We start from the raw sequence: 27,995 nt of genomic DNA on the forward strand, positions 1-27,995 counted from the left end.
ATCTTTATATAAGGAACACATATTGCCTGGGTTACATCTGCTGAGTATTTAGCTTTTTTTTTTTTTAAATATACACTTGCTCAAAAAAATTAAAGGAACACTTTTTAATCAGAGAATAGCATCAAGTCATTTAAATTTATGGGATTTTGGTCAGTTTAGAAGCACAGGGGGTTGTTAATCGGTTTCAGATGCTTTGGTGTTAATGAAATTGACAACAGGTTCACTCGAGGGGCAACAATGAGAAGACCCCCATTGATGTGTGAAGGATGGCACATCAATACGTGCCATTTTCAGAAGGTTTTCTGTGTCTCGCAGTCTCACGGGTATGGAGGAGATGCCAGGGGAAAGGCAGTTACTGTAGGAGATATGGACAAGGCTGTAGAAGGTCCTTAACCCATACTTTAATTTTAAGCAGTGTGTATATTCTAATGATCTACAGTAGTGAATTAAAGGTGGTAAACAAACAAACAAACAAAATAGGCATTATTTCCAGATGTCACGTGGTGGTTTGTATGGGCAATTTTTACCATCTGGAAATCTCTGATCGTGCTCATATCTGTGTAGGTTTCCTCCGGGTTCTCCGGTTTCATCTCACCTCACAAAATACGTGCTAGTAGGTGTATTGGTAAGAGAAGAAATGTCCCTGTACATGAGTGTGTGTGTGTTTGACTGACTTCACATCCATGGTGAATTTCTGCCTCGTGCTCCACATTCCCAGGATAGACTCCGGATACATGGCAGCCCTGATCAGGATAAAGTGGTTACAGACAAGTGTGAGTCATGACAGATCCAGGATCTGGTCAAATCTGAAATCAACCAATGCAACCAATAATAAATGTTGTTTGGGTGATACAGTGACATCATTTTGTTCACGTGATATATTGCATCACTGCACATTCTGAGATTCAGTGCATTTTTTCCCCTGGGATCATAGCAGATAGCTTGGTTTGCATTGAAATGACTTAGCAACACTCTAGCAACCAACTGGGTTAACATAGCAACCACTAAGCGAAACATTAGCAACCAACTGGAATATGATTTCAACCAATCGGGTTAGCATAGCAACCATTTAATCACACCCTAGCAACCAGCTAAGATATAATTGCAATCATTTAACACCCTAGCAACCAACTGAGATATAATTGCAACCACCAAACAACACCCTAGCAACCAACTGGGTTAGCATAGCAACTGCTAAGCAACACACTAGCAGCCATCTGAAATATGACTTCAACCAATCGGATTAGCATAGCAAACACTTAACCACTCCCTAGCAACCAGCTGAGATATAATTGCAACCACCTAACAACACCCTCGCAACCAACTGGGTTAGCATAGCAATTGCTAAGCAACATACTAGCAACCAACTGAAATATGACTTCAACCAATCGGATTAGCATAGCAACCACTTAACCACTCCCTAGCAACCAGCTGAGATATAATTGCAACCACCTAACAACACCCTAGCAACCAACTGGAATGTCATAGCAACCATCTAGCAAAAACCATACAAACTAACTGGATCACTTAGTAATACCCTGGAAACTAGCTGGGATACCATAGCAACAGTTAGCGAATTTTAACATACTAACATATTAAACTTTACATGCTTAAAACCTTTATTTTTTACACTTTCTAGCCCTTTTATACTACACTTTTAAGCGTTTCATCATTTTAAACAGAATTATATTTTTAAACACAACATTTTAAATATCTCTCTAAAAGGGATCCAATTAAAATTTGGACCTATCGTGTTATTAGTAGTACTTTTTGTTTATTTTAAGCCGATTGCAATCATCCGTATACGTTACACACACTGCTGTATATTGCACAAATGCATAATATTACACAACACTGTTATCTGCACTTCTCACACTTTATGTACATAACCGATCAGTTATATATTCTTTATTTATATTTAATACTCATACTGTCTATATTGTAGCACATCTGTATAGTCTGTATTATCTTGTATAGTATAGTGTTATTTATGCCCTTCTGATAATTCACAAACAGTTGGAACCGAATTCCTCGTGAGTGTAAACACACAATAAACCTGATTCTGATTCTGATTAAATCCGACGTGTGCGTGTGCTCGCTCAGGAAGGGGGGAGGAGGAGGAGGAGGAGGAGGAGGAGAGGGGGGTAAACGAACGAGCGAGAGAGCGCATCATTTGATAGGTTGCTGTGTCACGGCGTTCGGGAGCGCGCATAAGAGGACTGCTGCACTCGGGTACGCGCGAGCCTGTGACACAGACGCCATTTTATTTTTGAAAAATCAAACAGAAACTCGGGGAGGCTAAAAAAAAAACCCGACTTTTTTTTTTTTAAAAAAAGAAAACCTTTTCAAATCTTTTTTTCTTTTCTTTTTTGGACACGAGAAATCTCGGAGAAATGATCACCAAGCCGTAATTTTGTATGCTTTGGAGGTAATCTGTGTGTTTGAGCTGTCTTGTAAAACATTTCGGTTCCTTACGTTAGCGTTAGCTCATGGCGTTGCTAAAGCTAGCTTGTTGGCTGGATGACCGGTTAGCCAGCTAGCTTGCTAACTAGCTAACTATCTCGCGCGAGCCTAGCGTGTAGCTTAGCTTCCTGTGTAGCCTAGCCTAGCACAGCCTTACTGTACTCTACAAAAACAGCTTCCATACTTTTTAAACACACAGAAGCGTCTACGACAAGATGACTTCAAATCCGTGTCTATTTTCCTTAACGATTTATTTATTTGTTTGCACTTCGCTAGTTGGCGTTGCTAGTCAGTTCTGTAGGCCCGAACGCTAGCCTTTTTTAGCTATACTATCTTTCTAAATGTTTTATTTATTTATTTTTACTTGAACGTTTACTTCAGCTTTCTAACCGAAGCTCACGCACGTTTGTGTACTTAAATGTAATATTTCGTATCACTTATTATGGCAGAACCGAAGTTAGAATAATTTCTGATAACATTTATCTCAGCCACCTGGCCTAGCCGGCTAGCTAACTTGGCTAACTTAGCTACCTTGTAAGCAAGGTAAGCCAAGTTAGCTAAACAGGCTAAGGTTCGAACAATAGACTTTAATGCTAGCTTTAACATCTTTTCTTTATTTCCCCAAATACTACACTAACCTGCAATGTCGTGAGGCGTTTATACGCTCTCTTATTGTTTTACTTTTAGCATAGGAATATTAATTTGTTTGTCAGTGAGTGCTGTTTCAGGGCTGTGTTTTGTTACCTGTTATTACCAGTGCTGTGCATTGGCATCACTGTTTAAAACTTATTCACCCACAAATGTACGTTTTTAATTCTTCCTTCTCTTAAACTGAGACGAGCTATAAAGAGTCTGGGTTTTATCATGCGTTTATAGGATTCTTGTGTTATTTGGTAGTCTAGCAGATGAGCGACCTAAAGTCCTATTTAATGGCTGTTGTTTTATCAGTAGGAAGCCTATAACACATCTCCAGTGATTTTAAAAAGAACTTGCACCTGGACAGCAGTGAAATAACCACAGGATAGCTCAAAAATAACAATATGAAAACACATTACGACAATAATTTTGTCATTTCAGAGTGGTAGGGGAAAGACGCTTGACTGTGCTTACTCGGTGTAATTAGTTCTATAGCCTGTGTATCAGGGACCTTCCCTCCTGATATTAAACTCTTCTCTGAACCGCAAAACAAAAAAAATGGAAGAGTCTCGTATACAACGTGATTGAGTTGTTTTTAAATCGAAGCCCAAACTATAATTCTCCAGATGCACACGTTCGTGGTTGCACGACAAGAACTTCCAGGTCTGTAGAAACGCAACCTGCTGCAAAGTTTATCCTGCTGTTTTGGATTTATCGCTGTCCACTTGCGAACGTTTTATCACCGACTAGATGTGTTATCAACTTAATCCTGTTCGAATAGGGCTTAAGTGTGCAGAGCAGTGTTGCCATGTCGTGGCTATTAAAAACGAGTACAAGGTGTTGACCTTGAAAGAAATTGCACGTCTCTTTGCTCAGTGCTCGCTTCACTGCAACAATCTCACAAATACCTTGTATTCACAGATGCTGACCTACACACCCGGTTTGTTAGACCGCATGTTATTTTTTTATTAAAGATGCGCTAAACCCGTTGTTTTGTTGTTTTTCCCCCCACTTTCTTGTTTTGTAGGAAGATGATGGAATTTGTCCCCTTGAGATTTTTTTTTTTTAATTTTTATAAAGAGGTTGTAGTCCAAGTTGCTTTGCTTTGATGAGCAGCGGTAATTTAGTATGACACTGCACACTTGGATTACATTGTGTAGTGCTTATTACACCTGAAAGAGCACAGTATTGGACAGACTCCCAATTCCTGTATTGGAACTGAAGCATCTCTAATCGATGCGGAGACGTTATGGTCGATCCCCAAAAATCCTCTATAGACAGTGACAGTAATTGAACCTTGTGTAACAGCTGGTAACAGTCATGAGCATAGATTAGCGGTTTGCTGAGGTTTAATTTGTTTCCATTGAGCCCAAAACAAGTTGACCAATGCGTTCTGTCAGCGTCCAAAATATTTTGTGTGTCTGATGCACACAAAAATATGGTAGTGGGAATAGGCTGGAAAAATACGACCGTTACCTCTTACCGTTAACGTTACTCCGTCATGAAGCAAGACGAGTCATTTTCTTTCGGTCACTCGTTAGAAGAGCGTATAATCTGACCGATGTTATGCAGCGTGTTCTAGAATTTGGCTGAGATTTAATCGAGATCATGTCATCCTGTTGAGATGGCTAGTAATTCTAAAAAGGCTTAAATCACGCTGCTTTAGAAGCCTGTGCAGAGTCAGCATTATTACGCAATTATGCAAAACATCATCTCTGCAATTCTTATTTTCATTACACCAATTTATGTTTCTGGGATCAAATTGACATAAAAGGCACGTCCTTATAATTTATAGAGCTTTACTTGACTGGAGAAGGGCTTATTAAAAAGAGCCAGGTTTTGTACGTTATTGTAGTGTCAAAAAATTTCATGTCCTTTTTGTGTCGTTCATCATCGCTTCTCTTTTTCTAATTTTAACTTCATGGGAAATTTATCATGGTTTCCTGTTCACAACTTTTGAGTCGCATTTCTTAGTAAACCGTGTATTGTCTATTCTTTCAACTTACTTGAAATATAATAATATATATAATTTCAAATTTCTTGAAATATATTTACTGCCTTGTTTTGTATTCAGTCTTTTTTTTTTTTTTTTTTCCTTTCCTTCTTCTTTTCTCTCCTTCAAATTCACACAGATGTCCAACCTGCACTCGCACTGAGGGACCGCACACTGAATCACGACCCGCTGACACGGACCTTACCGGAAAGCACCAACACTTTGACACCTGTGGGGGGGGAGGGGAGCAGAAGTAGCCTATCACTGAAGTGACTAAAGGGGAATAATGGTGATTTTGCGCCGGGCTCGGCCGCCTGCTTCCGCCCCGACCAGCAATGAATCTTGACTCGCTCTCGCTGGCTTTGTCTCAAATCAGCTATCTGGTGGACAATTTAACCAAGAAAAACTACAGAGCCAGCCAGCAAGAAATACAGCATGTGAGTTTGTGACATACGCACCGGGCACTGGCTCAGTGCAACGTTTTTATTCCTCACCTCAATGTGAACACAAATCAAATCGTATCTCGTTCCTTTTATTTCAGTACTGTCTGTACACGCGTAAACAAATAACCATAAAGAATTATTCCCTTCCACACAGGCACCGTAAATCAAACACCTCAGTATTAACATACTGCACACTAGAGAGGGAGAAAATGTGGAACTTGGCGCTCAGGTCTTACCTTGAATTTGTTCTCTGTGCACGGTTACACAGTTATACTATATAATACTATGCAACACGTGAAATTAAATTGCAGACGGTTTACAGAACACAGTGGTTTTCAGGGAGACGCACGCTGCGCACCCATGGAAGTCGATATACCTTTCTTAATCCTTCTCATTTTCTCTGCCGTCTCTCGTGTCTCGGACGAACTCGATACATAGTCTAGGCTAATTTCACTAGGAAAAAAAACTTTCACTTTGACGCGGTTTTAGATGTAGTCATTAACACAAGTAGTCCTAGAGGTTATTACCACACGCCAGCGTTATGTCCAGGGATTTTTTGCAATGAGAAATAAATACAGGCCGTTGCGCAATACAGATTTATTACAGGAGTGTCGTGTGTTTGTTAGAGACCGACAGCTTTTTATATAAACTTCAGGACACTTCAGATTAGCGTTAGTTATTTACATGCAGACTTTTTTTTTTTTTACTGCTTGTTACTGTGCTTTGGATTAAAACACACAGTGATCATTTATAAATGTTAAATAATTTTTGGATAATAGATCAGTGTCTTGCGTTTATTTAATAAAATCTATAAATCCATCGGAGTATTCGCACCATCGGAGAACCACTAATGTGTTCGCCTTAAATATGAACCACTGTGTTAAAGATTCAACTAACTAGCCGGTTATCAGCGAATAAACTTCCTTACGTCTGTTTTTAGAAGTAAGAATACTGCAAAAATAGCTTTGAGTTATTTACTTTTATTAAACAGAGATACTCGTGACATTCCAGGTCCAGCGTAGTGTCATGCTCGGGTCATCTCTTTTCGAATAAGATGTTTTAAAGCACAAGTTTTATTTTGTGAGGTCTTGTGTACCCGAATACAAATAAAATAATCTGTGCCGGTTGTGATCAAACGTCTAACGAGGAACTTTTTCTTTTAGATTGTGAATCGTCACGGCCCTGAGGCAGACAGGCATCTATTACGCTGTCTCTTTTCCCATGTGGATTTCAGTGGCGATGGTAAAAGCAGTGGCAAAGATTTCCACCAGGTAACCTGTTTTGTGACCCGTTCAGAGTTCAGACAAAAGTATAAAAAAAATAAAGGGAATAAATACATTTTTATTTTTTTTTTACATTAAACATAACTTTAAAAACCTTTCTGCACTGAGATTTGCTTCCCATCATCCGTGATTTGTTTAACGTTGCCAGATTATGCAGGATCCCTTGTGATTTTATTTTTAACTTTGGGTTATATAATAAGTTTTGTTTCAGGGCTTGTGCCCGGGTGCCACTTTGTGGTAAAATGTTACATAATGTAAGCAGTTGATTTGACTTCTGTTTTTAAATTTGGATGTACGTCATGATGAGCATTCTGTAGTTCACACGATCACTTACCTTATCGATTGATTGAGCCAGAAGCCAAAAATAAGAGAAGAATGTTGTACTAGTATAAGTGTAGTACTTATTGTATAAATGTTCTTCTCATCTCGAATCTCATGTTCTTTGTTTTTGTTTGTCTCCGAAGACACAATTTCTGATCCAGGAGTGCGTGTTCCTTATTACGAAGCCAAATTTTATTTCAACGCTCTGCTACGCTATTGACAATCCTCTGCACTATCAGAAGGTACGAGCATCCGTCTTTACGCTAGCGGCTCCAGTTGACTTACCGATCACGTCGATCTGAACAGTTGTTTTCTGTCTTTTCAGAGTTTGAAACCTTCGCCACATTTGTTTCCTCAACTAAGTAAAGTTCTTAAACTAAGCAAGGTCCAGGAGGTAAGATGTTTTATATGTAGTATAGTTTTAAGCTTTTTAATATACACGTCTCATTCAGATAGCTTGGATAAAAACGCCTTCTGTTTTGTACCAGGTGATCTTTGGCCTTGCTCTTCTGAACTCGAGTAACACAGACCTTCGAGGGTTCGGTAGGTGTTCACTTTATTTCATTTTGTTCTAGTCTTTTTTTTTTTCTAATAATACGTTGTGCTTAGTTAACAAATTTGCTCCAGTGGTTTAAATTGTAACCTTTTCGCTGTGGTACATTGTAGCGGCTCAGTTTGTAAAGCAGAAGCTGCCTGACCTCCTGCGCTCGTACGTGGACGCCGACCTCGGAGGTAGCCAGGAAGGTGGCTTCCAGGACATTGCTATAGAGGCTCTGCACCTGCTGCTCTCTCACCTCCTGTTTGGGCAGAAAGGCTCCAGCGGAGTCGGGCAAGAACAGATCGACGCCTTCCTCAAAACACTGTGCAGAGGTACGCTGAGTTTTAATCCGCTAACGTTAAACATTGTGCTTTCCTTAAACCGTGCGTTAAAAGAGGACATGAAGTTAATTGGTGTATAACGGACCATTAGCTGTCATGCCCCCCGAAAGTATGAGAGAAGATGGAGAAGCTTTTCCTTAAACCACGTTCCCGTCTTATTTCAGATTTCCCGCAGGAGCGCTGCCCTGTGGTGCTTGCACCACTGCTGTACCCTGAGAAACGGGACATTCTCATGGACAGGATCCTACCAGACTCTGGGGAGTTAGCCAAGACCATGATGGAGAGTTCCCTCGCAGAGTTTATGCAGGAAGTTGGCTATGGCTTTTGTGCAAGGTGCTTTTTCTTCGACTTTAACAAGATCATGTATCTGGCTATGTAAGTGTTTGTTGCCGAAGGTGTGTAACGTGTGTGTGTGTGTGCGCGCACTCAGTGTCGACGAATGCAGGAACATAATCCTGCAGTATGGAGTGCGAGAGGTGACCGCCAGCCAAGTGGCCAGAGTGCTCGGCATGATGGCTCGCACTCACTCTGGCCTTTCTGATGGAATTGCGCTACAGGTACCTTTTTAAAAAAACAAACAAAAAAAAAAAAAAAACCTCCACACTGCAGTGTGTAACAGGTCACAGAGTTTGTTTTACTACTAATTGTCTTTTTTTTTTTTCTTTTCTTCTTCTTCTCCCTGCCGCAGTCCATCTCTGCTCCGGGTAGCGGCATCTGGAGTGACGGGAAAGACAAAAGTGACAGCTCTCAACTGCACACCTGGAACGTAGAAGTTCTGATCGATGTCGTTAAAGAGCTCGTAAGATCAGTTCTACGCTCCCTTTGTACAAACGATTATACAAACTGTAATACTTTGATTTAGGGTCAAGTCTCTTCAATTATTCGTCATCACTCTCTGTTCCGCCAGAACCCCAATCTGAACTTCAAAGAGGTCACATACGAGCTGGACCATGCAGGCTTCATGATCCGGGACAGTAAAGGGCTGCAGATCGTAGTGTATGGTATTCAGAGAGGTCTGGGTATGGAGGTCTTCCCTGTCGACCTCATCTACAGACCATGGAAGCATGCAGAGGGACAGGTAGGAGGTTGTGACTATCAGTTTTTACATTTTTCTTTTTTGTAAGGAGTCATTTAAATAAAAACATCGTGTGCCCTGAAGCGTATAGTTTACGTCCGTGGGGCACTTTATTCTCTCGTTCGCCTCATGTCGAAAAGACCGCATTATACGCCTTGTTAATATGACGAACTCGAACCAAGTTAGGTGGCATGGACCGAAACTTTAATGATGCCATTAACACGAAAGTTGTAATATATTTTTCACATGCATTTCAGCCGCTTTGTACTTGTTCTTTCCAGCTTTCATTCATCCAGCAATCCTTGATGAGCCCAGAGGTCTTCTGCTTCGCCGATTACCCATGTCACGCCGTCGTCATAGACATCCTCAAAGCTCCGCCGGAGGACGACAACAGGGAGATCGCTACGTGGTCTGTACCCGCAGCTAGTTCTGCAGTCTTTTTTTTTTCTTCTGCAAATTAGTTTTCTTGGTGTAACGGTATAAATTTGACCGCCCGTTTTTTTTTTTTTTTTTTTTTTATGGCTCTCCGCAGGAAGAGCCTGGACCTGGTGGAGAGTCTGCTGCGACTGTCTGAGGTGGGCCAGTACGAGCAGGTGAAACAACTTTTCAGCTTCCCCATCAAGCACTGTCCGGACATGCTGGTGCTGGCACTGCTGCAGATCAGCACATCCTGGCACACGCTGCGCCATGAGCTCATCTCGACGCTCATGCCCATTTTCCTGGGCAACCACCCCAACTCGGCCATCATCCTACATTACGCCTGGCACGGGCAGGTACGAGCACCGTTGAGTTCTGGGATTATTTCTTCTGCTCGCTTTACCTCAAGATTAATGTCTTCATCCCACATTGATTGTAAAAAAAAAAAAAAATTTAAAGGCAAAATAAGAATCACGAGTACCTTTTAAAATGACAAATTTGGCTTCATGTGCCTTGCTGATTTACCCTCATATACACAAGCATACTAACACGTGCAGGGTGGGAAGAACGGACAACCTATAGGCTTGTTTGTTGCGTTATTTTCTAACTGTCTTTTGCAATAGATAAAAAGATGCGTATTTGTCCATGAAGGCTTCATTTGCGCTCTTGTGACTTTTAGGGCCAGTCACCATCTATTCGGCAGCTCATCATGCACTCGATGGCAGAGTGGTACATGAGGGGGGAGCAGTATGACCAGGCCAAGCTCTCTCGTATCCTGGACGTGGCTCAGGACTTGAAGGTGCAGTCACCGCTTCCTCGTACGCTTAAATTATTAACCTAGATTTTTTCGCCTGCTTTACTCACTGCTTTTATTTTTGCCTTCCAGTCTCTGTCTATGCTGCTAAACGGTACTCCGTTCGCCTTCGTTATTGATCTCGCTGCACTCGCTTCTCGCCGTGAATACCTCAAACTAGACAAATGGCTGACCGATAAAATCCGAGAGCACGGGGTAAGTGTTCACCGACACGCCTACTACGAGCAGCGCCGGGTCGAGGTGACTTTAAGGGAAATATGTCTCTGCCGTCTTGTAGGAGCCGTTCATTCAGGCTTGCGTAACCTTTCTGAAGAGGCGATGTCCTACCATCATGGGAGGTCTGGCTCCGGAAAAAGACCAGCCAAAGAGTGCACAACTGCCTCCAGAAACTTTGGCTACTATGCTGGCCTGTTTGCAGTCCTGTGCAGGGTGAGGAATACAGCATCTTCTTAATAAATGTCTCCTGCAAGAACGAACACGCGCTACACAGTTTCCCTTTAACAGACTAGGTTTGTCGCTCTGTGCATAGGTCACCTAATTATTTGGGAACAAAGCATGTCATTACTGGTCCTGCAATTAACTTTTACTTCTCCTTTTAATGCTCAGAGTTCTTGTTGTAGTATCTTCTACAACCTGGACTTCCTCCTACATTTTTTTCTCATGAATGAAGTCAGATGATTTACAGCATTTGTGTTAATTCATGAGGGGTTAGGATGCCTAGTTAGGAATCTGAAAGATGTGAGATCCGTCTGTAATCACGTGTAGTGTGAATTAATACGTTCACAAAGCGGCTAATCGCAGGCGATGAACCAATACAATGACCGGGTTTAAGTGTTTGATCCGTGTTTCTTGTGTGTCTTGTAATCGATGTGTCAGGAGTGTGTCACAAGAGCTGTCCGAGACAATCCTGACCATGGTGGCCAACTGTAGCAATGTGATGAACAAGGCTCGCCAGCCTCCTCCAGGTGTCATGCCAAAGGCCCGGGCAACCAGCGCCAGCAATTTGGACGCTATTTCCCCGGTAAGTTTTTGCGGTGAAAGAATATCAGCCTCGTGTTTATACCGTTTAAAAATGTAATGTTTGCCGCGAAGGTTGCTGAGTGTCAGCCGCATTGTGTGTTCAGGTGGACCCTCTCACTGCGATGGGCTCTCTCAATCTGGGCGGCTCAGCCACTTCTCACACTCAGAACATTCAAGGCTTCCCCACGCCTCTGAGCTCGGCCTTCAGCAACCCTCAGTCCCCTGCCAAGGCCTTCCCCCCTCTCACAACCCCTAACCCTAGCACGGCATTCGGGGGCATCAGCAGCCTCTCCTCACAGCTCCCAGGTAAACGATGTACCACACTAAATTATTTTATCCTTACGCTTCAAAGAACTGTGTTAAATTACATACTTGGTGGTGTCGGGTTAGTCAGAAAACCTTCATTTGAAAGTACCACGGTTTTAGTCTCGTTTTAGATTTAAACTCGTGTAGTGTTATTTCTTTACTCAAGTCCATACTTAATAAAAAGTTGAAGTATAGGGGTAATGGCCTTGCTTAGGGGCCCAGGAGTGGCAGCTTGGTGGCCTGAGGATTCAAACTCATGACCTTCCGATTTTTACACCTGGTCACTTCATGCGTTTTCTGTGATCCGATAGCTACCCGATGGTAAAAACACCAGGTCTAAATGCCCTCAAACGGTTTCGAGATGGATATAAATCCGATGGAACAAACCCCTTCAGGAGGAGGTCTGGGACGCATTTCAGATGAAACTGGACAGGTGTAAATGAATGTGGTTGTTTAAGCCACATGCGTCAGTGCTATACTCCTCCCAAACGGAACTACGTCACTCGCAGGTGATCTTTCTCCCAGGCGTCTCGTCGGGTCTTAAAACGCGCTGCTGCCGCCAGCAGAAATGCAGTAAACGGTGTTTTTTGTAACATAAGTCATAAGTTTTTTTTCTTCTTCTTCTTTTTGATCGCGTTCTGAAAACCGCGTACACCAAAGCGTGTTCCATTTCAGTTACCCTGGAAACGAGGTAACATGTATTAGCATTTTAAATGGAACAGTTTTAACTAATCAGATAGCTATCGGATCAGAGAAAACACATGAAGTGACCAGGTGTAAAAAGGCTTCGGATAGGATTAAATTTATACCAGTTCTTGGGGCAGTTTCATATTTAACATTTCCAAGCGGTGTCATTGTATTTCCATCCAGATTGACCACGGCAGGACTTCTCTGTCCTCCTCTGAGACAAATACAAGCCAAATTGTGTAACGTTTGCCTCCACCCATCATTAGGTTTGGGTATCGAGAGATTTTCCAATTACGGTTCCAGTACTGCCTTACGCTTCCCGGTTCTGATTCCGATTCCATAATAAAAGAAATGTGAAAAATATAATGCACAATACTTAAACGATTCCATATGTTTATTAATCACTCTTTAAATATTAATTTAACAGAGCATTTCAATTCATATCAATTTTAAATTGAAATAAATCCAACATCAAATTTTACATCCAGAATTACAATTTGGCAAAACAGTCAGCAATTTTTCTGAGGAAAAATGAACATGTCCGCTTTCTCTGGGAGAAGACGAGACCTTGCCTGGCTTATTGTATCTCCAGCTGTGGAGAAAACCCTCTCAGAGGGGGGTAGATTTGCTTCATTGTTGTAGCTTTGGAAATGGATCCACACTTTAGACCTTTTTAGCTGCGTTAATTTGGTTGTGTGACCGTAAACAGTGTAAACAATTAATATTGATGAGGTAAGACATGGCTATTTAAAGTGACCGCTCCCAGCGCTTTGCCAGTCATCGCTTTGGAACCGAAACTTGAAAATTCTACACGGTTCCGGTTCCTGTTATTAAACAGAACCGGTTCTGAATAACAACCTCGGTTCCCAACCCCACTCATCATACGTTCTGAGATTTTGACTGCTGCATCTCGCTGTCTTTAGACTTGTCAAATCGCAAAAAAATGGACGTTTTTAGAGCATGTTAGTCTGGACAGTAAAACCTCGACACTGCACGCTACCTGGGAAAACTTTTCATGAAAACGCACGATCATGTTAATAGAGAACTACGGATCTGAGCCAGGACGGTTGAATACATGCCAAACAAGATACCAGTTCAGCTCGTATTTGCTAATCCTGTGTCTGGAGAACAGATTTCATGTTGTAAAAACAAACAATCGTGGTGCCAAAACCATAAGAACAACAAGCGTACAATTTAACGCCGTCACAATTTTTCCGTCACGCAAGTCTTCGCAGAAACAGCCGAAAGCATCCGATGACTACTTTTTTTTTTTTTTTTTTTTTTTTCCCCCCTTCAATAATCTAATTTTGTTCATTTATTAACTCTGCATCAGTTTCAGTGTAGACATGTCGAACACTTGACAAACCTTTACTGGCAGTAAGCTACTAGTTTATTTAATAGTATTTCTAAGCATCTCACTTTTAAAGTCTGCATGATTTACAGAGTCACCAGTATTTCATTGTCTGTCTGTCTGTTTGTTTTTTTGGCTTGTTTTTGTTTAACGGGTGATCTGTGTGTGAGCAGGTCCGTTGAGTTCAGGCAGCTTAAGCGGGATTGGATCGGGCTTGGGCATGCCAGCAGTGAGCAGTGATCCGTTTGGCCCAAGGAAGATGAGCACGCCAGGGCTGAACCCACCCACCTTCCAGCATTGTAGGTTTAAGAACTGTAAGTGGTGGTGGTGGGACTGAGAGAGCCTGGAGCTTCAGCTGTGTTTCCTCATAATTTTATAATCACCCATCAACATCATAATCAGGCATGTTTTTAAGAGGAAACACAGATCAGTCTACATTACTGCTGTATTTTTCTTGGCAAGCAGCTTCGGTTAAAGTCCAAAACTGGATTTTTTTATTTTATTTTTTAATTTTTGTACTTTTTTTTTTTCTCCTAGTCTGAAAGCTGTTTGTTGGGAATCAGTCGCTAGCTTACACGTGTCGTCTGCTTGTACGTTTATTTATGACTGTTGCTAAATCTAAAGATGGTATTGAAAAGGCCTTCTGTGCTCTCTGTGCTGCTAGCTGACCTCTCTCAGGTGTGGCCCGAGGCTAACCAGCACTTCAGTAAGGAGATCGACGACGAGGCCAACAGCTACTTCCAGCGAATCTACAACCACCCCCCTCACCCAACCATGTCTGTAGACGAGGTGAGGCAGCATGCAGAAGATTCCCATCGAGATTTTGTGGCATAACGTTCAAACGAGTTAACTAACCTTACGAGTCCATTAAACCGAGGATCAAACGCTTTTCTGCCTGACGAGACACACAATATTATGAAACGTTTTTTGTGTGTCAGGTGCTGGAGATGCTGCAGAGGTTTAAGGACTCCAACATCAAGCGGGAGCGGGAGGTGTTTAACTGCATGCTTCGCAACCTTTTCGAGGAGTACCGTTTCTTTCCTCAGTACCCAGACAAAGAGCTACACATCACAGCCTGCCTGTTTGGGGGCATTATCGAGAAGGGTCTGGTTACCTACATGGCCCTTGGTCTCGCCCTACGATACGTCCTGGAAGCCTTGCGCAAACCATACGGCTCCAAAATGTATTACTTCGGCATCGCGGCGCTGGACAGGTTCAAGAACAGGTGAACGTTCTGTTTATTTTTTTGCCCCATTTAGGTAATTACAGAGAGCGCTGCTGTTAAGCTCTCGAATCCGATTAGCTCGTTCGTTTTCTATAACGCCGTCTCCGACAGCGGTGCAGCAGAGGTTTAGATTAGAGCTATAGATTTAAACCTGTCTGTAATTTGCAGAACCCTACATAAATAATGCATCCGTTTTAATGAATGTTAATGGATTTAACCCGGGAGTATAACAGTAACTCTAAATTCAGCTTACCTCAAGTGTTTAATTCCTTAATTAAGGGCACCCTCGTGTACGTTAAGCTTAGCGGCATGCTATGATATTCAGTTGGTAAAATGGCACACATCAGGTTCCTTCACTAATTTACGACTGCTCACTTTTCCTTCATAGATTGAAGGACTACCCACAGTATTGTCAGCACTTGGCCTCCATAGGCCATTTTCTGCAGTTTCCTCACCATCTGCAGGAGGTAATGGTGAATATTTACTTTTATTTATTTACTCTAAATACAAAATCAGATTCTGTTTAATTTCTGTGGGTAAAATGTCATTTAAAGCCAGTTCTTGCGTCGCGAACGTACTTGCTGTTAATTCTTGTTCGTGGTGTTCACGTGTACAGTACATCGAGTACGGCCAGCAGTCCCGTGACCCTCCAGTGAAGATGCAGGGCTCCATTACTACACCAGGCAGCCTGGCTTTGGCTCAAGCTCAGGCTCAGTCCCAGCCCCCTAAAGCCCCTCAGCCTGGCCAAGCCAGCACCCTGGTGACAACCACAACAACCACCACCACCGTGGCCAAAACCTCCACCATCACCAGGCCCACTGCAGTAGGTTTTAAGAAGGATATGCCAGTGAGTAGTCTTCATTGGGACGTGCGGATTTAAGAATAAGGCTGAATATGTACACATGTATATGGATGTTTTTGGAAACCTAGCGTGTTTATTTTTCTACATTCCGGTCCACACAAGAACAAACGGCGTACTCATCCGAGCGCGCCAAGCTTTTACTGTATACAAGCTGTTCGTGGCAAATAACGTACAATTTAACATTACACGCGCGTTTTGAGCTGTAGAGGAGGACTAACGCTAAAAATAATCACCACTAATGATGGACGAACGATGAACCGATGGCTGCACGAGGGTGCGAACCCGATACCAAATAGAACGCTCGACAGCCAAGAAGACAGGCAAGAGTCCCAGCCCATAAATGCATACCTGTTGTGTGCAACGTGCAAGTTTTACATTAGTCTTTACCTTAAAGTGAAGAAAAGACTGCACAGAGAGACACGCACAACTACGTTTTCAGAAATATCCATATACGTGCAGACATGGCCTAAATGAATGGATTTGTTCATTCAGAACTTTTGTGCCTTTGGGTGAGAGAAGGGGACACGGCGAAGAACCAAATTCTCACCATGAATCTTACATTAATGACTGCTTAAATTATGAGAAATATTTTTGCTTTTGTTCTGCAGCCATCAATAAACACCACGAACATAGACACGCTACTGGTGGCTACGGACCAAACGGAAAGGATCGTGGAGCCTCCGGAGAACATTCAGGAGAAGATAGCTTTCATTTTTAACAACCTGTCCCAATCCAACATGACTCAAAAGGTAGAACGATCGCTCGTCTATTTATTTATTTATTTAGTTATTTATTTTTAAATTGCTCCTTGCTATCTGATGTGCTGCGATTCAAGACAAGTTTGCGTGGATGTGTGCAGGTCGAAGAGCTGAAGGAGACCGTAAAGGAGGAGTTTATGCCCTGGGTGTCTCAGTACCTCGTGATGAAGCGAGTCAGTATCGAGCCGAACTTCCACAGCCTTTACTCGAACTTCCTCGACACTCTGAAGAATCCAGAGTTTGTTAAAATGGTTCTGAACGAAACCTACAGAAACATTAAGGTAACCTACAGACAGAGACATGTTGATTACGAGCATGTGTAGGTTTGTGCAATAAAGTCTTTTGCCCAATGCTTGCATAATCTGTGCACTTCTTATTTAGGTTCTCCTGACCTCCGACAAGGCAGCTGCTAACTTCTCTGATCGATCCCTGCTGAAGAACTTGGGCCACTGGCTTGGCATGATCACCCTGGCAAAGAACAAACCCATTCTTTATACCGTGAGTTCTTTTCTATTAAGTCAGTAAAATTTCTACTACATTGTCCATCTTTACTATATATATATATATATATATATATATCGGTTCACACAGCATGTCTGGATTTAACATCTTAACCTTGATGTCGTGTAGGATTTGGAGTTAAAGTCTCTGTTGCTGGAGGCCTACGTGAAAGGCCAACAAGAGCTGCTATATGTGGTCCCGTTTGTGGCTAAAGTCCTGGAGTCCAGTCTGCGTAGTGTGGTATTTATATCTCAATTTTTTTTTGGATATTTTGTTTTTTTCTGTATATCCTGTGGGTCGTTCTGTTTGAGACGGCTATGGTTCTGTCGTAGGAACAAAACAACTCGCACCACCCTAGTCGCAGAGGATTGATCTTTCTCTTACGTTAACCTTTTAGTTTATTTAAAGGCGGGGTTTCCGTCGTTTGAGAAATGCTTCAGAAAACTGAGTTGGGACGACAAGCTAAATCAAAACAAACGTGTAGCCAATGAGCAGAAAGGGGTGGGGCTTGTCAATATGGGCGGAGAGAGTGTTCAGTGCACATGTGTGACATTAGCAGAAAGCAGTTTTAACATTGACATGGAAGATAAAAACAAAGAAAGGCTTACGATAAGGCAAGAAGTAGGACATGTTTAATATAGGATCAGCTTTCCAGCGCTGGAGAGAACTGAATGAGCAGGAAGTTGGCCACATTTTCACAGATTGGAGTTTCCCGAGTCAATAACTCCTGAGCTAAACGCTGTTACTACACAAATAACACCTCTCTTCTATCATAGTAATGTAGAGAGGCAGCTACAACCGCGTTTTGTGTAGTAACAGCGTTTAGCTCAGGAGTTATTGACTCAGGGGAAACTCCGATCTGTGAATATGCGCACTGAACACAAGACCCGCCTTTTTCTGCTCACTGGCTTACACGTCTGTTTTGTTTGGTGGCCTAATGCAGTTTTCAGAAGCATTTCTCAAGTATCAGACCCCACCTTTTAACTGTTATAATTATGTAGTTGGAGACTTGTTCCATGAGTATTAGACCTTTCTACAAAAATGTCTCCTAAGTACCCACTGACCAGCGCTGTGGTGTAAAATGCTAGAATTTCTCGACCAGTTACAGGTATTTTCAGACGACTCGCTAAACCCGAAATCTCTCGTTTTCTGAAGGTTTTCAGACCACAGAACCCTTGGACCATGGCCATCATGAACGTCTTGGCCGAGCTCCATCAGGAGCACGATCTGAAGGTCTGTAAATTTATACGTACTCGAGCGTTATCCTTCACCGCGAATTCAGTCTAAAACTAATGGCAGCAACTTTTTTTGCTCACTTCACAGCTGAACCTGAAGTTTGAGATCGAGGTGCTTTGTAAGAACCTGTCTCTAGACATTAATGACCTGAAACCTGGGAACCTGCTGAAAGACAAAGAAAAGCTGAAAAATCTGGAGGAGCAGCTGTCTGCACCAAAGAAGGAAACCAAACCTCCTGAAGAAATGTTGCCTGTAGTCTCTTCAGGTACAAAGAACAATCCTAACTGTTTGCTGCTTGTGCCTGGTTTTAAACTTGGTCCGTCGGTTCATAACTGTTCCCCGAGTCTGATTTTGTGTTGCTTGGCCTGAACTGTTCACATTTTCCACATTTATTTATCTATCTATCTATCTATCTATCTATCTATCTATCTATCTATCTATCTATCTATCTATCTATTCCCCCCCTTCCATCACAGCTGCTCCTTCGGCTCCTGCTGCCACAGCGACCGCCGCCACCACGGGGCCGCCAACACCACAGTTCAGCTACCATGACATCAATGTGTATGCGTTAGCAGGCCTGGCCCCCCACATCAACATCAACAGCACTGTAAGCTAATTACTGTCCTTTTTAAACGTAGATTATTCACCGTCAGACCATTTGATAAACTTAATCGCTCAGATTAAGGTCGTGATCATCCCATAGTATGGATGTCAAAGTTGGACAGGATTTTAATGCTTATATGATGTTAAAATGATGCTAAAGTGCCTTCTGTTTAGGTTTAGCTTGCATTAATGTTGTAACTAAGAGCTCAAGGTGGTGGTTTGCCTAAAGCAAGGCTCAGCCATCGCACTCATCGTGACCCTGCACTCTGGTCCCAACTTTCATAGATTGGACATGTGAAGGAAAGAATTCGAACGTGTGGCAAAAATAGAAAAGGCTTCATTTTGTTAAGGAATATCAACAGTGCCACATTTTGGCAGTCGTAGCCTAATGGTTAGAGAGTCTGACTCCTAACCCGAAGGTGGGTTCGAATCTCGGGCCGGCGATACCACCGAACCACCCCACCCCCCCAACTGCCCCTCAGGTGCTGCAGCACCTGAGGGGCAGTTGGGGGGGTGGGGTGGCTGCCCACTGCTCCGGGTGTGTGTTCACTGCTGTGTGTGTGCACTTTGGATAGGTTAAATGCAGAGAACAAATTCTGAGTATGAGTCACCGTACCTAGCCGTAGGTCACTTCACTTTTATCTAGAACTCTTGGGATGGCCTACAAAAAGGGCGTAATGTTAAAACCTATTTCCACATTCCAGGTTACTGTTGTGTAACTAGGACAGTATCGTGCAGCTGAAATTAGATTTTTGCTCGTCGGTCAGTTTTGTGCCGTGTGGGTGGAAGATTTATATAGTATAGGTTCTACAAATTTGTGTCTGTTTTCTTGACAATTAATTGTAAAAGAGGTTTTTCCTTTTGGATTGTTTTTGAGTTATTCCTGTTTTGTCATCCCGAGCAGATCCCGCTGCTGCAGGCACATCCCCAGTTGAAGCAGTGCGTGAGGCAGGCGATCGAGCGCGCCGTGCAGGAACTCGTTCACCCTGTGGTGGACCGTTCCATCAAGATCGCAATGACCACATGCGAGCAGATCGTCAGGAAGGACTTTGCTCTGGACTCGGAGGAATCGCACATGCGCGTCGCTGCTCACCACATGATGCGCAATTTGACTGCCGGAATGGCCATGATCACCTGCAGGGAGCCGCTTATTAATAACATCACCGCCAACCTGAAAAACACCTTCGCTGCTGCCCTCAGGGTACGCTTATCATCTAACTCGCACGATCTAACGTGTACCGTAGTGTTTTAGAGGTAAAATGTGTGCATCTGACAATGTTGTACAGGCTCCCACACCCCAGCAGAGGGAAATGATGGAAGAGGCAGCTAACCGCATCGCTCAGGATAACTGTGAGCTGGCCTGCTGCTTCATTCAGAAGACTGCTGTGGAGAAGGCTGGACCAGAGATGGATAAGAGATTGGCCACCGTAAGACTCGAGCTCCGTTTTAAAATACTACTGGTTTACAGGTTCGTGTTCCTAACGTGTAATGTAACCTGTGCTGCTGCTTTGCACCCGTGTTCGCTGTAGGAGTTCGAGCTGAGGAAACACGCTCGTCAGGAGGGCCGGCGCTACTGCGACCCCATGGTGCTCACTTACCAAGCAGAGCGTATGCCAGAGCAGATCCGCCTTAAGGTGCGACCTCTAATTACAGAATTAATATCTGTACATTTCTCAATATTTGGTGAGTCGTGATCATAATTGTCTGAACATTCACCGTGTTCTGCAGGTGGGCGGTGTGGATCCTAAGCAGCTGGCTGTTTATGAAGAGTTCGCCCGCAATGTGCCAGGCTTCCTGCCAAGCAACGATCTTTCTCAGCCCACTGGATTTCTGGCACAGCCTATGAAGGTACGTATAAAATCAAGCTGCGTCATTGAAATTATTTTGAAGTTCAAGTACTGTGTATTCGTTTTTTATGCCATTTAAGCATTTGAGTGTGTGTGTGTGTACATGCGCGCCTGGTTCTAGTTGTAGTCAGTTACCAAATAAATGCTTGTCGTTTTACATTTGTTCACATACTTCTGAATTGATTCTCATACACGTAACAAACGATGCTTAAAATATCATACTATATCAGTCAAGTTTAAATGGATTGAGGTACATCTTTACATTTTTTTTTGTTTTGTTTTTAATATGCAGCAGCAGCAGCAGCAGGTTTGGCCTACGGACGACATGGCGCACATCTACGATAAGTGCATCTCTGACTTAGAACAGCACTTGCATGCCATTCCTCCAGCTTTGGCCATGAACCCACAAGCCCAGGCCCTGCGCAGCCTGTTAGAGGCTGTGGTAATGGCACGTAACTCCCGCGATGGCATCACCGCATTGGGTCTGCTGCAGAAAGTAAGTTGTTGGACCGCCATATTTCACATCATTTCTTCATTTTTTTTTTTTTAGTTGCTCGGTTTCTCATTTTTCTCCCGTTTTTATCTCTCTCAGGCTGTCGAGGGTCTGTTGGATGCCACTAGCGGCGCAGACGCCGAACTGCTGCTGAGCTACAGAGAGTGCCATTTGCTGGTTCTGAAGGCTCTGCAGGACAGCCGTGCCTATGGACCACAATGGTGCAACAAGCAAATCACCAGGTTTGTTCTAATCGAGCATTAGTGTGTAAGACCTTATCTCAAGCTTCATGAGTTAAGATTAAAGGTGTAAGGTGTTTCGGTGGTGACTGAAAAATGAAGGAAACCAATTTTTTTTTTTTCTTTTTTTTTTTTTTCGAAAAAATCGAATTCATATATTTCCCATTTTTACATTTTGATTAAAGATGGTGTTTTTAGAATTCCTCTCAGAAAGGATTAAGCTAAAGTGGGACCAAATCTTGATTAGGATAAAGAATCAGTATATTCTTACATGTGGAACATGCCGTTAAATGCCGCAGGTGCCTGATCGAGTGCCGTGACGAGTACAAGTACAACGTGGAGGCAGTCGAGCTCTTGATCCGAAACCACCTTGTCAACATGCAGCAATATGACCTGCACCTTGCTCAGGTAAGGCTACGGACGTCTCCGGCTCTGAGAAACCGTCCCGAACGATTCCGCCGGAATCGAATTCTACGAAACTGCCATTTACTTCTGTATCAGAAGAGGCGTATTTATCTTTCAACATCTGTTTCTTTTTCCAGTCCATGGAAAACGGTCTGCACTACATGGCGGTGGCTTTTGCTATGCAGCTCGTGAAGTTGCTGCTGGTGGATGAGCGCAGCGTGAGTCACATCACTGAAGCAGATCTGTTCCACACCATCGAGACTCTCATGAGGACATGCGCACACTCCAGAGCTAATGCACCTGAAGGGTTAGAACACACTTTTCTAGCTAACTTTAAAGGAGGGGTCTCCGTTGTTTAAGAAATGCTTCAGAAAACTGAGTCGGGACAAAAATCAAAACAGACCTGTAGCCAATGTGCAGAAAGGGGCGGGGCTTGTCAATATGGGCGGAGAGTGTTCAGTGCGCATGTGTGACATTAGCAGAAAGCGGTTTTAACATTGACATGGAGGATAAAAACAAAGAAAGAAAGTGAAGAAAGGCTTACGATAAGGCAAGAAGTAGGACGTGTTAATATAGGATCAGCTTTCCAGCGCTGGAGAGAACTGAAGGAGCAGGAAGTTGGTCACAGGTTGGAGATTCCCGAGTCAATAACTCCTGAGCTAAACACTGTTACTAAACAAAAATGTGTGTGTATATATATATATATATATATATGGCCGACTTTACTTAAGATGCCGAGGCGCTTTTTTCCTTCTCGATAGGTGAGTAACGTTGGTTTTGCTTTGTTACACAGAACTAATATATGCCTTTGTCCTTTACATGATTATGCTTGTGTGGCATTTTTGCTTGTTTGTCTGGAATCGTATTCTTCCCTTCAGCTATGATAGACACATTTCTTTCCATTAGTTGCCTGGGTTATGTATGTGTGGGTGGAGCTATCAATACAGGGGTGGGACCCATTTGGGTTAGGGGCGTGTTTGTTTTGGTGATTTCAAATGTCATCATTGGCTTTCAAACAACAGAGACCCTGCCTTTAAACAGTACAAACTTGCTATGAAGATCATGCCTTTGTTCTCAGAATCAAACACTGCTAAGAAAGCATGAAGCTATAATGCTGTCTTTTTCTAGCCTGCCCCAGCTGATGGACGTGGTCCGGTCCAATTACGAGGCCATGATCGACCGGCACCACGGAGGACCCAATTTCATGATGCATTCTGGGATCTCGCAAGCATCAGAGTACGATGATCCTCCAGGCCTGCGTGAGAAAGCAGAGTATCTGCTGAGAGAGTGGGTTAATCTGTACCACTCAGCTGCTGCTGGCAGGGACAGCACCAAAGCCTTTTCTGCCTTTGTGGGCCAGGTGAGTGCAACCTCGAACAATAATATTGTTTATTGAACAAGATCTCTAACACAAATGTACACGCGTTCATCTGTGAATGAGACAATATTCTTTTGTCATCACTGAGATTTTGTAGTGAGAGAAATATATATATATATATATATATATATATATATATATATATATATATATATATATATATATATATATATATATATATTTTTTTTTTTTAATTTGCAGATGCATCAGCAAGGCATACTGAAAACTGACGACCTCATCACTCGTTTCTTCCGGCTGTGCACGGAGATGTGTGTTGAAATAAGCTACCGTGCTCAGGCTGAGCAGCAGCACAACCCAGCCGCAAGCGCCGCCATCATTCGCGCCAAATGCTACCACAACCTGGATGCTTTCGTCCGCCTCATCGCGCTGCTCGTTAAGCACTCCGGAGAAGCCACGAACACGGTCACCAAGATCAACCTGCTAAACAAGGTGAGGGACGAAGGATCAAAACACAACATGCTTCAGCTGGAGTTTAATTAGATTTAGACTTTACCAGATATCGATGTAATGAAGAATTTAGATTTGCTTTGCTAAGGCTTTGGACTGACCGTGTGTGCAGGTATTGGGCATTGTAGTGGGTGTGCTGATCCAGGACCACGATGTGAGGCAGGCAGATTTTCAGCAGTTGCCGTACCACCGCATCTTCATCATGCTGCTGCTGGAGCTTAATGCCCCTGAGCATGTGTTGGAGACCATCAACTTCCAGACCCTCACCGCCTTTTGGTAACATTTTTAATGTTTTAAATCTAATGCTGATGTTCACTTGCTTTCAAATTAAAATCCAGATATCGATTCATAAAATAACCACATTTCGTTCTTGTAGTAATACAAGATGAAATATAATAAATTTGCTTTATTGCATGATAAAATGTGCTTACTGTGATTTGGCCTGTTTAAAATATTTGTATCCTCCAGCTCATGTACTTGATGATAAACTGCAACATTCTGTATGATTGTGGATTAACTCATTAAACAATGTTCTAGCTGTTTGTGCTGTTTGCAATTATAAACCTGATGTTTTTTTTTTTTGGTAAATTAAAGCAACACCTTTCACATCTTGAGACCAACTAAAGCACCTGGTTTTGTATACGCCTGGCTGGAGCTCATCTCACATCGAATCTTCATCGCCAGAATGCTGGCGCACACGCCGCAGCAGAAGGTACGTGTTTACTGAGCGGGCAAAACATGCTGCGAGTGCCTACTACCATGTTTCTGATTTGTTTACGTCTCGGTACAGGGATGGCCCATGTACGCCCAGCTGCTGATCGACTTGTTTAAGTTCCTGGCCCCCTTTCTGAGGAACGTAGAGCTCAACAAACCTATGCAAATCCTCTATAAGGTACAAATCTTTAATCTCAGGAGAATTGAAGTTGAAATCAAAAAGCCCTGTATTTGTAGATCATCTACATGTCGTAAATACTTTAGGGCACCTTGCGGGTTCTTCTGGTCCTGCTGCACGATTTCCCGGAGTTCCTGTGCGATTATCACTATGGCTTCTGCGACGTGATTCCACCCAACTGCATCCAGCTGAGAAACCTGATCCTGAGTGCCTTTCCCCGCAACATGAGGCTTCCGGACCCGTTCACTCCCAACCTCAAGGTAGCACGCACCCCGTCGGTCTACGTACCCTCTATATACATGCGTTGGAGGTTCTACCTTTTTATAGTACTTTGTAGAAGGGGTCGTTTGTATACACGCACGCACGTCATGGTCTCGTTGCTTTTTGTCGGGTATTGTGGTTAGGGCTGCGTGATAAAACAATGTGTATCGCGATAGACACGTGATCGATATCAATAAAAAATGTGTTCGATAAAACGTTCGCTATTTTTTATGCTTTGTCGGAAGAAAACCGAGGTTGTGAAGCAAGTTTGGTTGCATTAACAAAGGCACTCACTCTCGGGTAACCTAACAACATAGGGAGCGACACGCTAACAGCCAATCATGTAACAGTATCACGTTTGGTTGTGCCATATCGTTGTCTCGTGCTGGTCTGCTGGATTCCTCTTCAGTAACCGGCGACTGATGAGCAGAAAATGAGCCGCAGCGAGCGAGAACTGTAAATAAAAGAGGAAAAGTCAGCTCGCCAGTATGGCAGTGTTTTTGGATACAAGTCTGACCGTAGTCGCACCAATGTCGTCTGCTAATTATGCAAGACCGTCGTCCCCATTTATATTTAACACTATTAAGCTTTTCTTACATTTTCTGTCATTTTGCACCTTAAATATTAAGAGATAATTAAGTGTTCATTGTAACTTTAGACTTGTTTACATTTTAATTATTTGAGTTTTCCTGATTGACATTTCTGTCTTAATAACTAGGGATTCTGATCAGAGGAAGGTCAAGTTTAAAATAATGTTTACATGTAATATATTTTCTCCTGGTCCTTATTTTAAATGGGTCATAAAATATCAATTATCGATATCTACCGATATGAAACACTATCAGTTTTCAGCCATATCGCCCAGCCTTAATTGTGGTGAACATTTTCTTTCTCTTTAACCAGGTGGACATGTTGAGTGAGATTAACATCGCTCCACGCATTCTTACCAACTTCACCAGCGTGATGCCCAACCAATTCAAGAAGGATCTGGACTCATACCTGAAGACCCGCTCGCCAGTCACGTTCCTCTCAGAGCTGCGCAGCAACCTGCAGGTACCAGATCTCAGTTTGATTAATTCTGTTATGTCTTTGTGTGTGTTTTACATGTTTCCTGTATATATGGATTATATAGTTGTAACATCAGAACAAACACGGGTTTGCCGACACTTGTGGCATGTGATAGTTTCTCAGCTGTTGAGATTGGATTTTGTTTTTTATATCAGGTGTCCAATGAGCCAGGCAACCGTTACAACATCCAGCTGATCAACGCTCTGGTGCTGTATGTAGGCACACAGGCCATCGCTCACATCCACAACAAGGGTAGCACCCCCTCTATGAGCACCATCACTCACTCCGCACACATGGACATCTTCCAGAACCTCGCTGTGGACCTGGACACTGAGGGTGAGACACGTGTGCACTGCAACAACGGTGCTTGATCTTTAATACTTAATAGCCAAACTAATGCTATTTGTGTGGCACTTCAGTGGAGAAAAGTTAAGGTTTAGGTCTCAGTTTTGTCTTTGTGCAGCTTAAGTCCAATATTGTTAATTAGTATTTAAAACAGCAAGTCAGGAATTTTGTTGCTCTAACGATCGGTTAGTGACTACTACTCGTGTATAATACAGTCCTTGACATTTTTTCTTTTCCCTCCGCTTCTCTTTCAATCAGGTCGCTATCTGTTCCTCAATGCTATTGCTAATCAGCTGCGTTACCCAAACAGCCACACGCACTACTTCAGCTGCACCATGCTCTACCTGTTCGCTGAAGCTAACGCAGAGGCCATTCAGGAGCAGATCACTCGGTAGGAAAAACTGTCACTTCAGCCATGCACAAAATCTGGGTTTCATGGGGTTTCCACCATGAAAATGGCTTGGCGCTTATGCACAAATTTTAAAGGCTCAATAAGCATTTTCTGGCATGTTTTCGTGACACAGGGTACTACTGGAACGCTTGATCGTGAACAGGCCACACCCCTGGGGATTGCTCATCACCTTCATCGAGCTGATCAAGAATCCTGCCTTTAAATTCTGGAGCCATGACTTTGTGCACTGCGCACCGGAGATAGAGAAGTGAGTCCTTTTTGTTTCCTTTCTGAAGCTTTGGTGTGTGTGTGTGAGACTTATGATAACATGATCTTGTCTCTTGGTGCAGGCTGTTCCAGTCTGTTGCTCAGTGTTGCATGGGACAGAAGCAGGCTCAGCAGGTGATGGAGGGCACGGGTGCCACTTAGGCTGCAGGAACCGTCCTTCCTGTGTCCAGCAAGAGAAATGCCTCTCCAGTCTTCCCTTCAGCCCTCCACCGACTCCCTGCTCCTTATCCGTTCATCTCATCCAGCACTGGACTACCTTCACCTTTAACAGGGACTGCTGCTCGCCCACACTAAACTATTTAGGGATGATCTTAGCAAAGGGGGGGGGGGGGACTGTTAAACAGTCTATAAACAGACTTTCATTGTAAATATTTAGATAATGGACGAGCAGATTGTCACCTTTCCCTCTTGCTAGCCAAAGCTGAGCTCTGACAACAAGCATGAACACATGCTTTAACTTTTTTTTTTCTTTCTTTTTTCCCCCACTTTTGGTGCACTCTGCTCTTTTATTTTCTTTTTGTTTCCCCCCCTCAAGCTTCCTTGAGCTTTTTTTCTTTTTCTTTTTGGGAAGCCTAAATCTAGTGACTTACACAGAGGCTGTCTTTAGTTTTTCCTGATTATTTTATTTTATTTTTTTTTGTTTCGTTTTAAAAGGGAGATCTATCGGTGTGGAGAGCTGATGGGCTCGGCACACACGCTGTCCTCGGCACACACGCCGTCCTAGAGTGCAGCAGCGCTTTTTGGAGTCACTGGTTTTTGCACCGATTTAAGACCGTGGGTAGGAGGTTCTCCCTGGCACTTGTAAAATTGTGGAAATATTCAGAAATTTGATGGTAATTTGAATCTTTACAGTTTGTACAAAGATCCAAATTGCAGAACACAAAGGAGGACCAATACAGCCCATTTTGTAAGGATTTTGAATGTTTTGTAAATGTATTGGTCCGTGTGTTGTATTTTGTAGTTATTTCTAGTTGCCTTTAGTTCTTGCTACTTATTTCCTGTATGTATGCATTCAGTAGTTGGCTGCAATTAAACACTTGATCTGCA

At 42.9% G+C, this 27,995-nt stretch overlaps 1 protein-coding gene across 7 annotated transcripts; it reads left to right on the top strand.

Moving 5' to 3' along the window:
- The first annotated feature begins 5,329 nt into the window (after nucleotides 1-5,329).
- On the top strand, nucleotides 5,330-27,995 carry cnot1 (CCR4-NOT transcription complex, subunit 1). 7 transcript variants are annotated; one of them, XM_047802213.1, is made up of 48 exons: nucleotides 5,330-5,529; nucleotides 6,699-6,806; nucleotides 7,283-7,381; nucleotides 7,465-7,533; nucleotides 7,628-7,682; nucleotides 7,806-8,009; nucleotides 8,183-8,351; nucleotides 8,449-8,575; nucleotides 8,707-8,817; nucleotides 8,926-9,096; nucleotides 9,375-9,502; nucleotides 9,626-9,866; nucleotides 10,190-10,309; nucleotides 10,397-10,519; nucleotides 10,602-10,753; nucleotides 11,201-11,345; nucleotides 11,449-11,650; nucleotides 13,862-14,002; nucleotides 14,353-14,477; nucleotides 14,627-14,913; nucleotides 15,302-15,386; nucleotides 15,530-15,760; nucleotides 16,384-16,524; nucleotides 16,635-16,814; nucleotides 16,915-17,031; nucleotides 17,164-17,274; nucleotides 18,190-18,267; nucleotides 18,358-18,535; nucleotides 18,747-18,877; nucleotides 19,778-20,074; nucleotides 20,160-20,300; nucleotides 20,403-20,507; nucleotides 20,602-20,721; nucleotides 21,013-21,216; nucleotides 21,313-21,455; nucleotides 21,752-21,860; nucleotides 21,995-22,164; nucleotides 22,986-23,217; nucleotides 23,437-23,685; nucleotides 23,816-23,979; nucleotides 24,298-24,415; nucleotides 24,494-24,595; nucleotides 24,682-24,855; nucleotides 25,760-25,909; nucleotides 26,080-26,260; nucleotides 26,528-26,660; nucleotides 26,794-26,928; nucleotides 27,011-27,995. In XM_047802213.1, the coding sequence occupies exons 1-48, from the start codon at nucleotides 5,428-5,430 to the stop codon at nucleotides 27,087-27,089; spliced, it is 7,137 nt and encodes a 2,378-aa protein (XP_047658169.1). In that variant the 5' UTR covers nucleotides 5,330-5,427; the 3' UTR covers nucleotides 27,090-27,995. The 7 variants fall into 7 exon arrangements, with proteins under 7 accessions (XP_047658169.1, XP_047658170.1, XP_047658174.1 ...); XM_047802214.1 differs by having other exon boundaries at nucleotides 21,016-21,216; XM_047802218.1 differs by having other exon boundaries at nucleotides 15,530-15,736.

Source organism: Tachysurus fulvidraco, chromosome 17 (assembly GCF_022655615.1).
Source record: "Tachysurus fulvidraco isolate hzauxx_2018 chromosome 17, HZAU_PFXX_2.0, whole genome shotgun sequence".
NCBI lineage: Eukaryota > Metazoa > Chordata > Actinopteri > Siluriformes > Bagridae > Tachysurus > Tachysurus fulvidraco.

What these genes read in the sequence shown, in the direction of transcription:
- cnot1 (XM_047802213.1), top strand. Translation starts at nt 5,428, where the DNA reads ATGAATCTTGACTCGCTCTCGCTGGCTTTGTCTCAAATCAGCTATCTG. An exon ending in TTTCTGCCTTTGTGGGCCAG is followed by an intron (nt 23,218 to 23,436) that starts GTGAGTGCAACC and finishes TTTAATTTGCAG; the next exon opens with ATGCATCAGCAAGGCATACT. An exon ending in AGCTGCGCAGCAACCTGCAG is followed by an intron (nt 25,910 to 26,079) that starts GTACCAGATCTC and finishes TTTTTATATCAG; the next exon opens with GTGTCCAATGAGCCAGGCAA.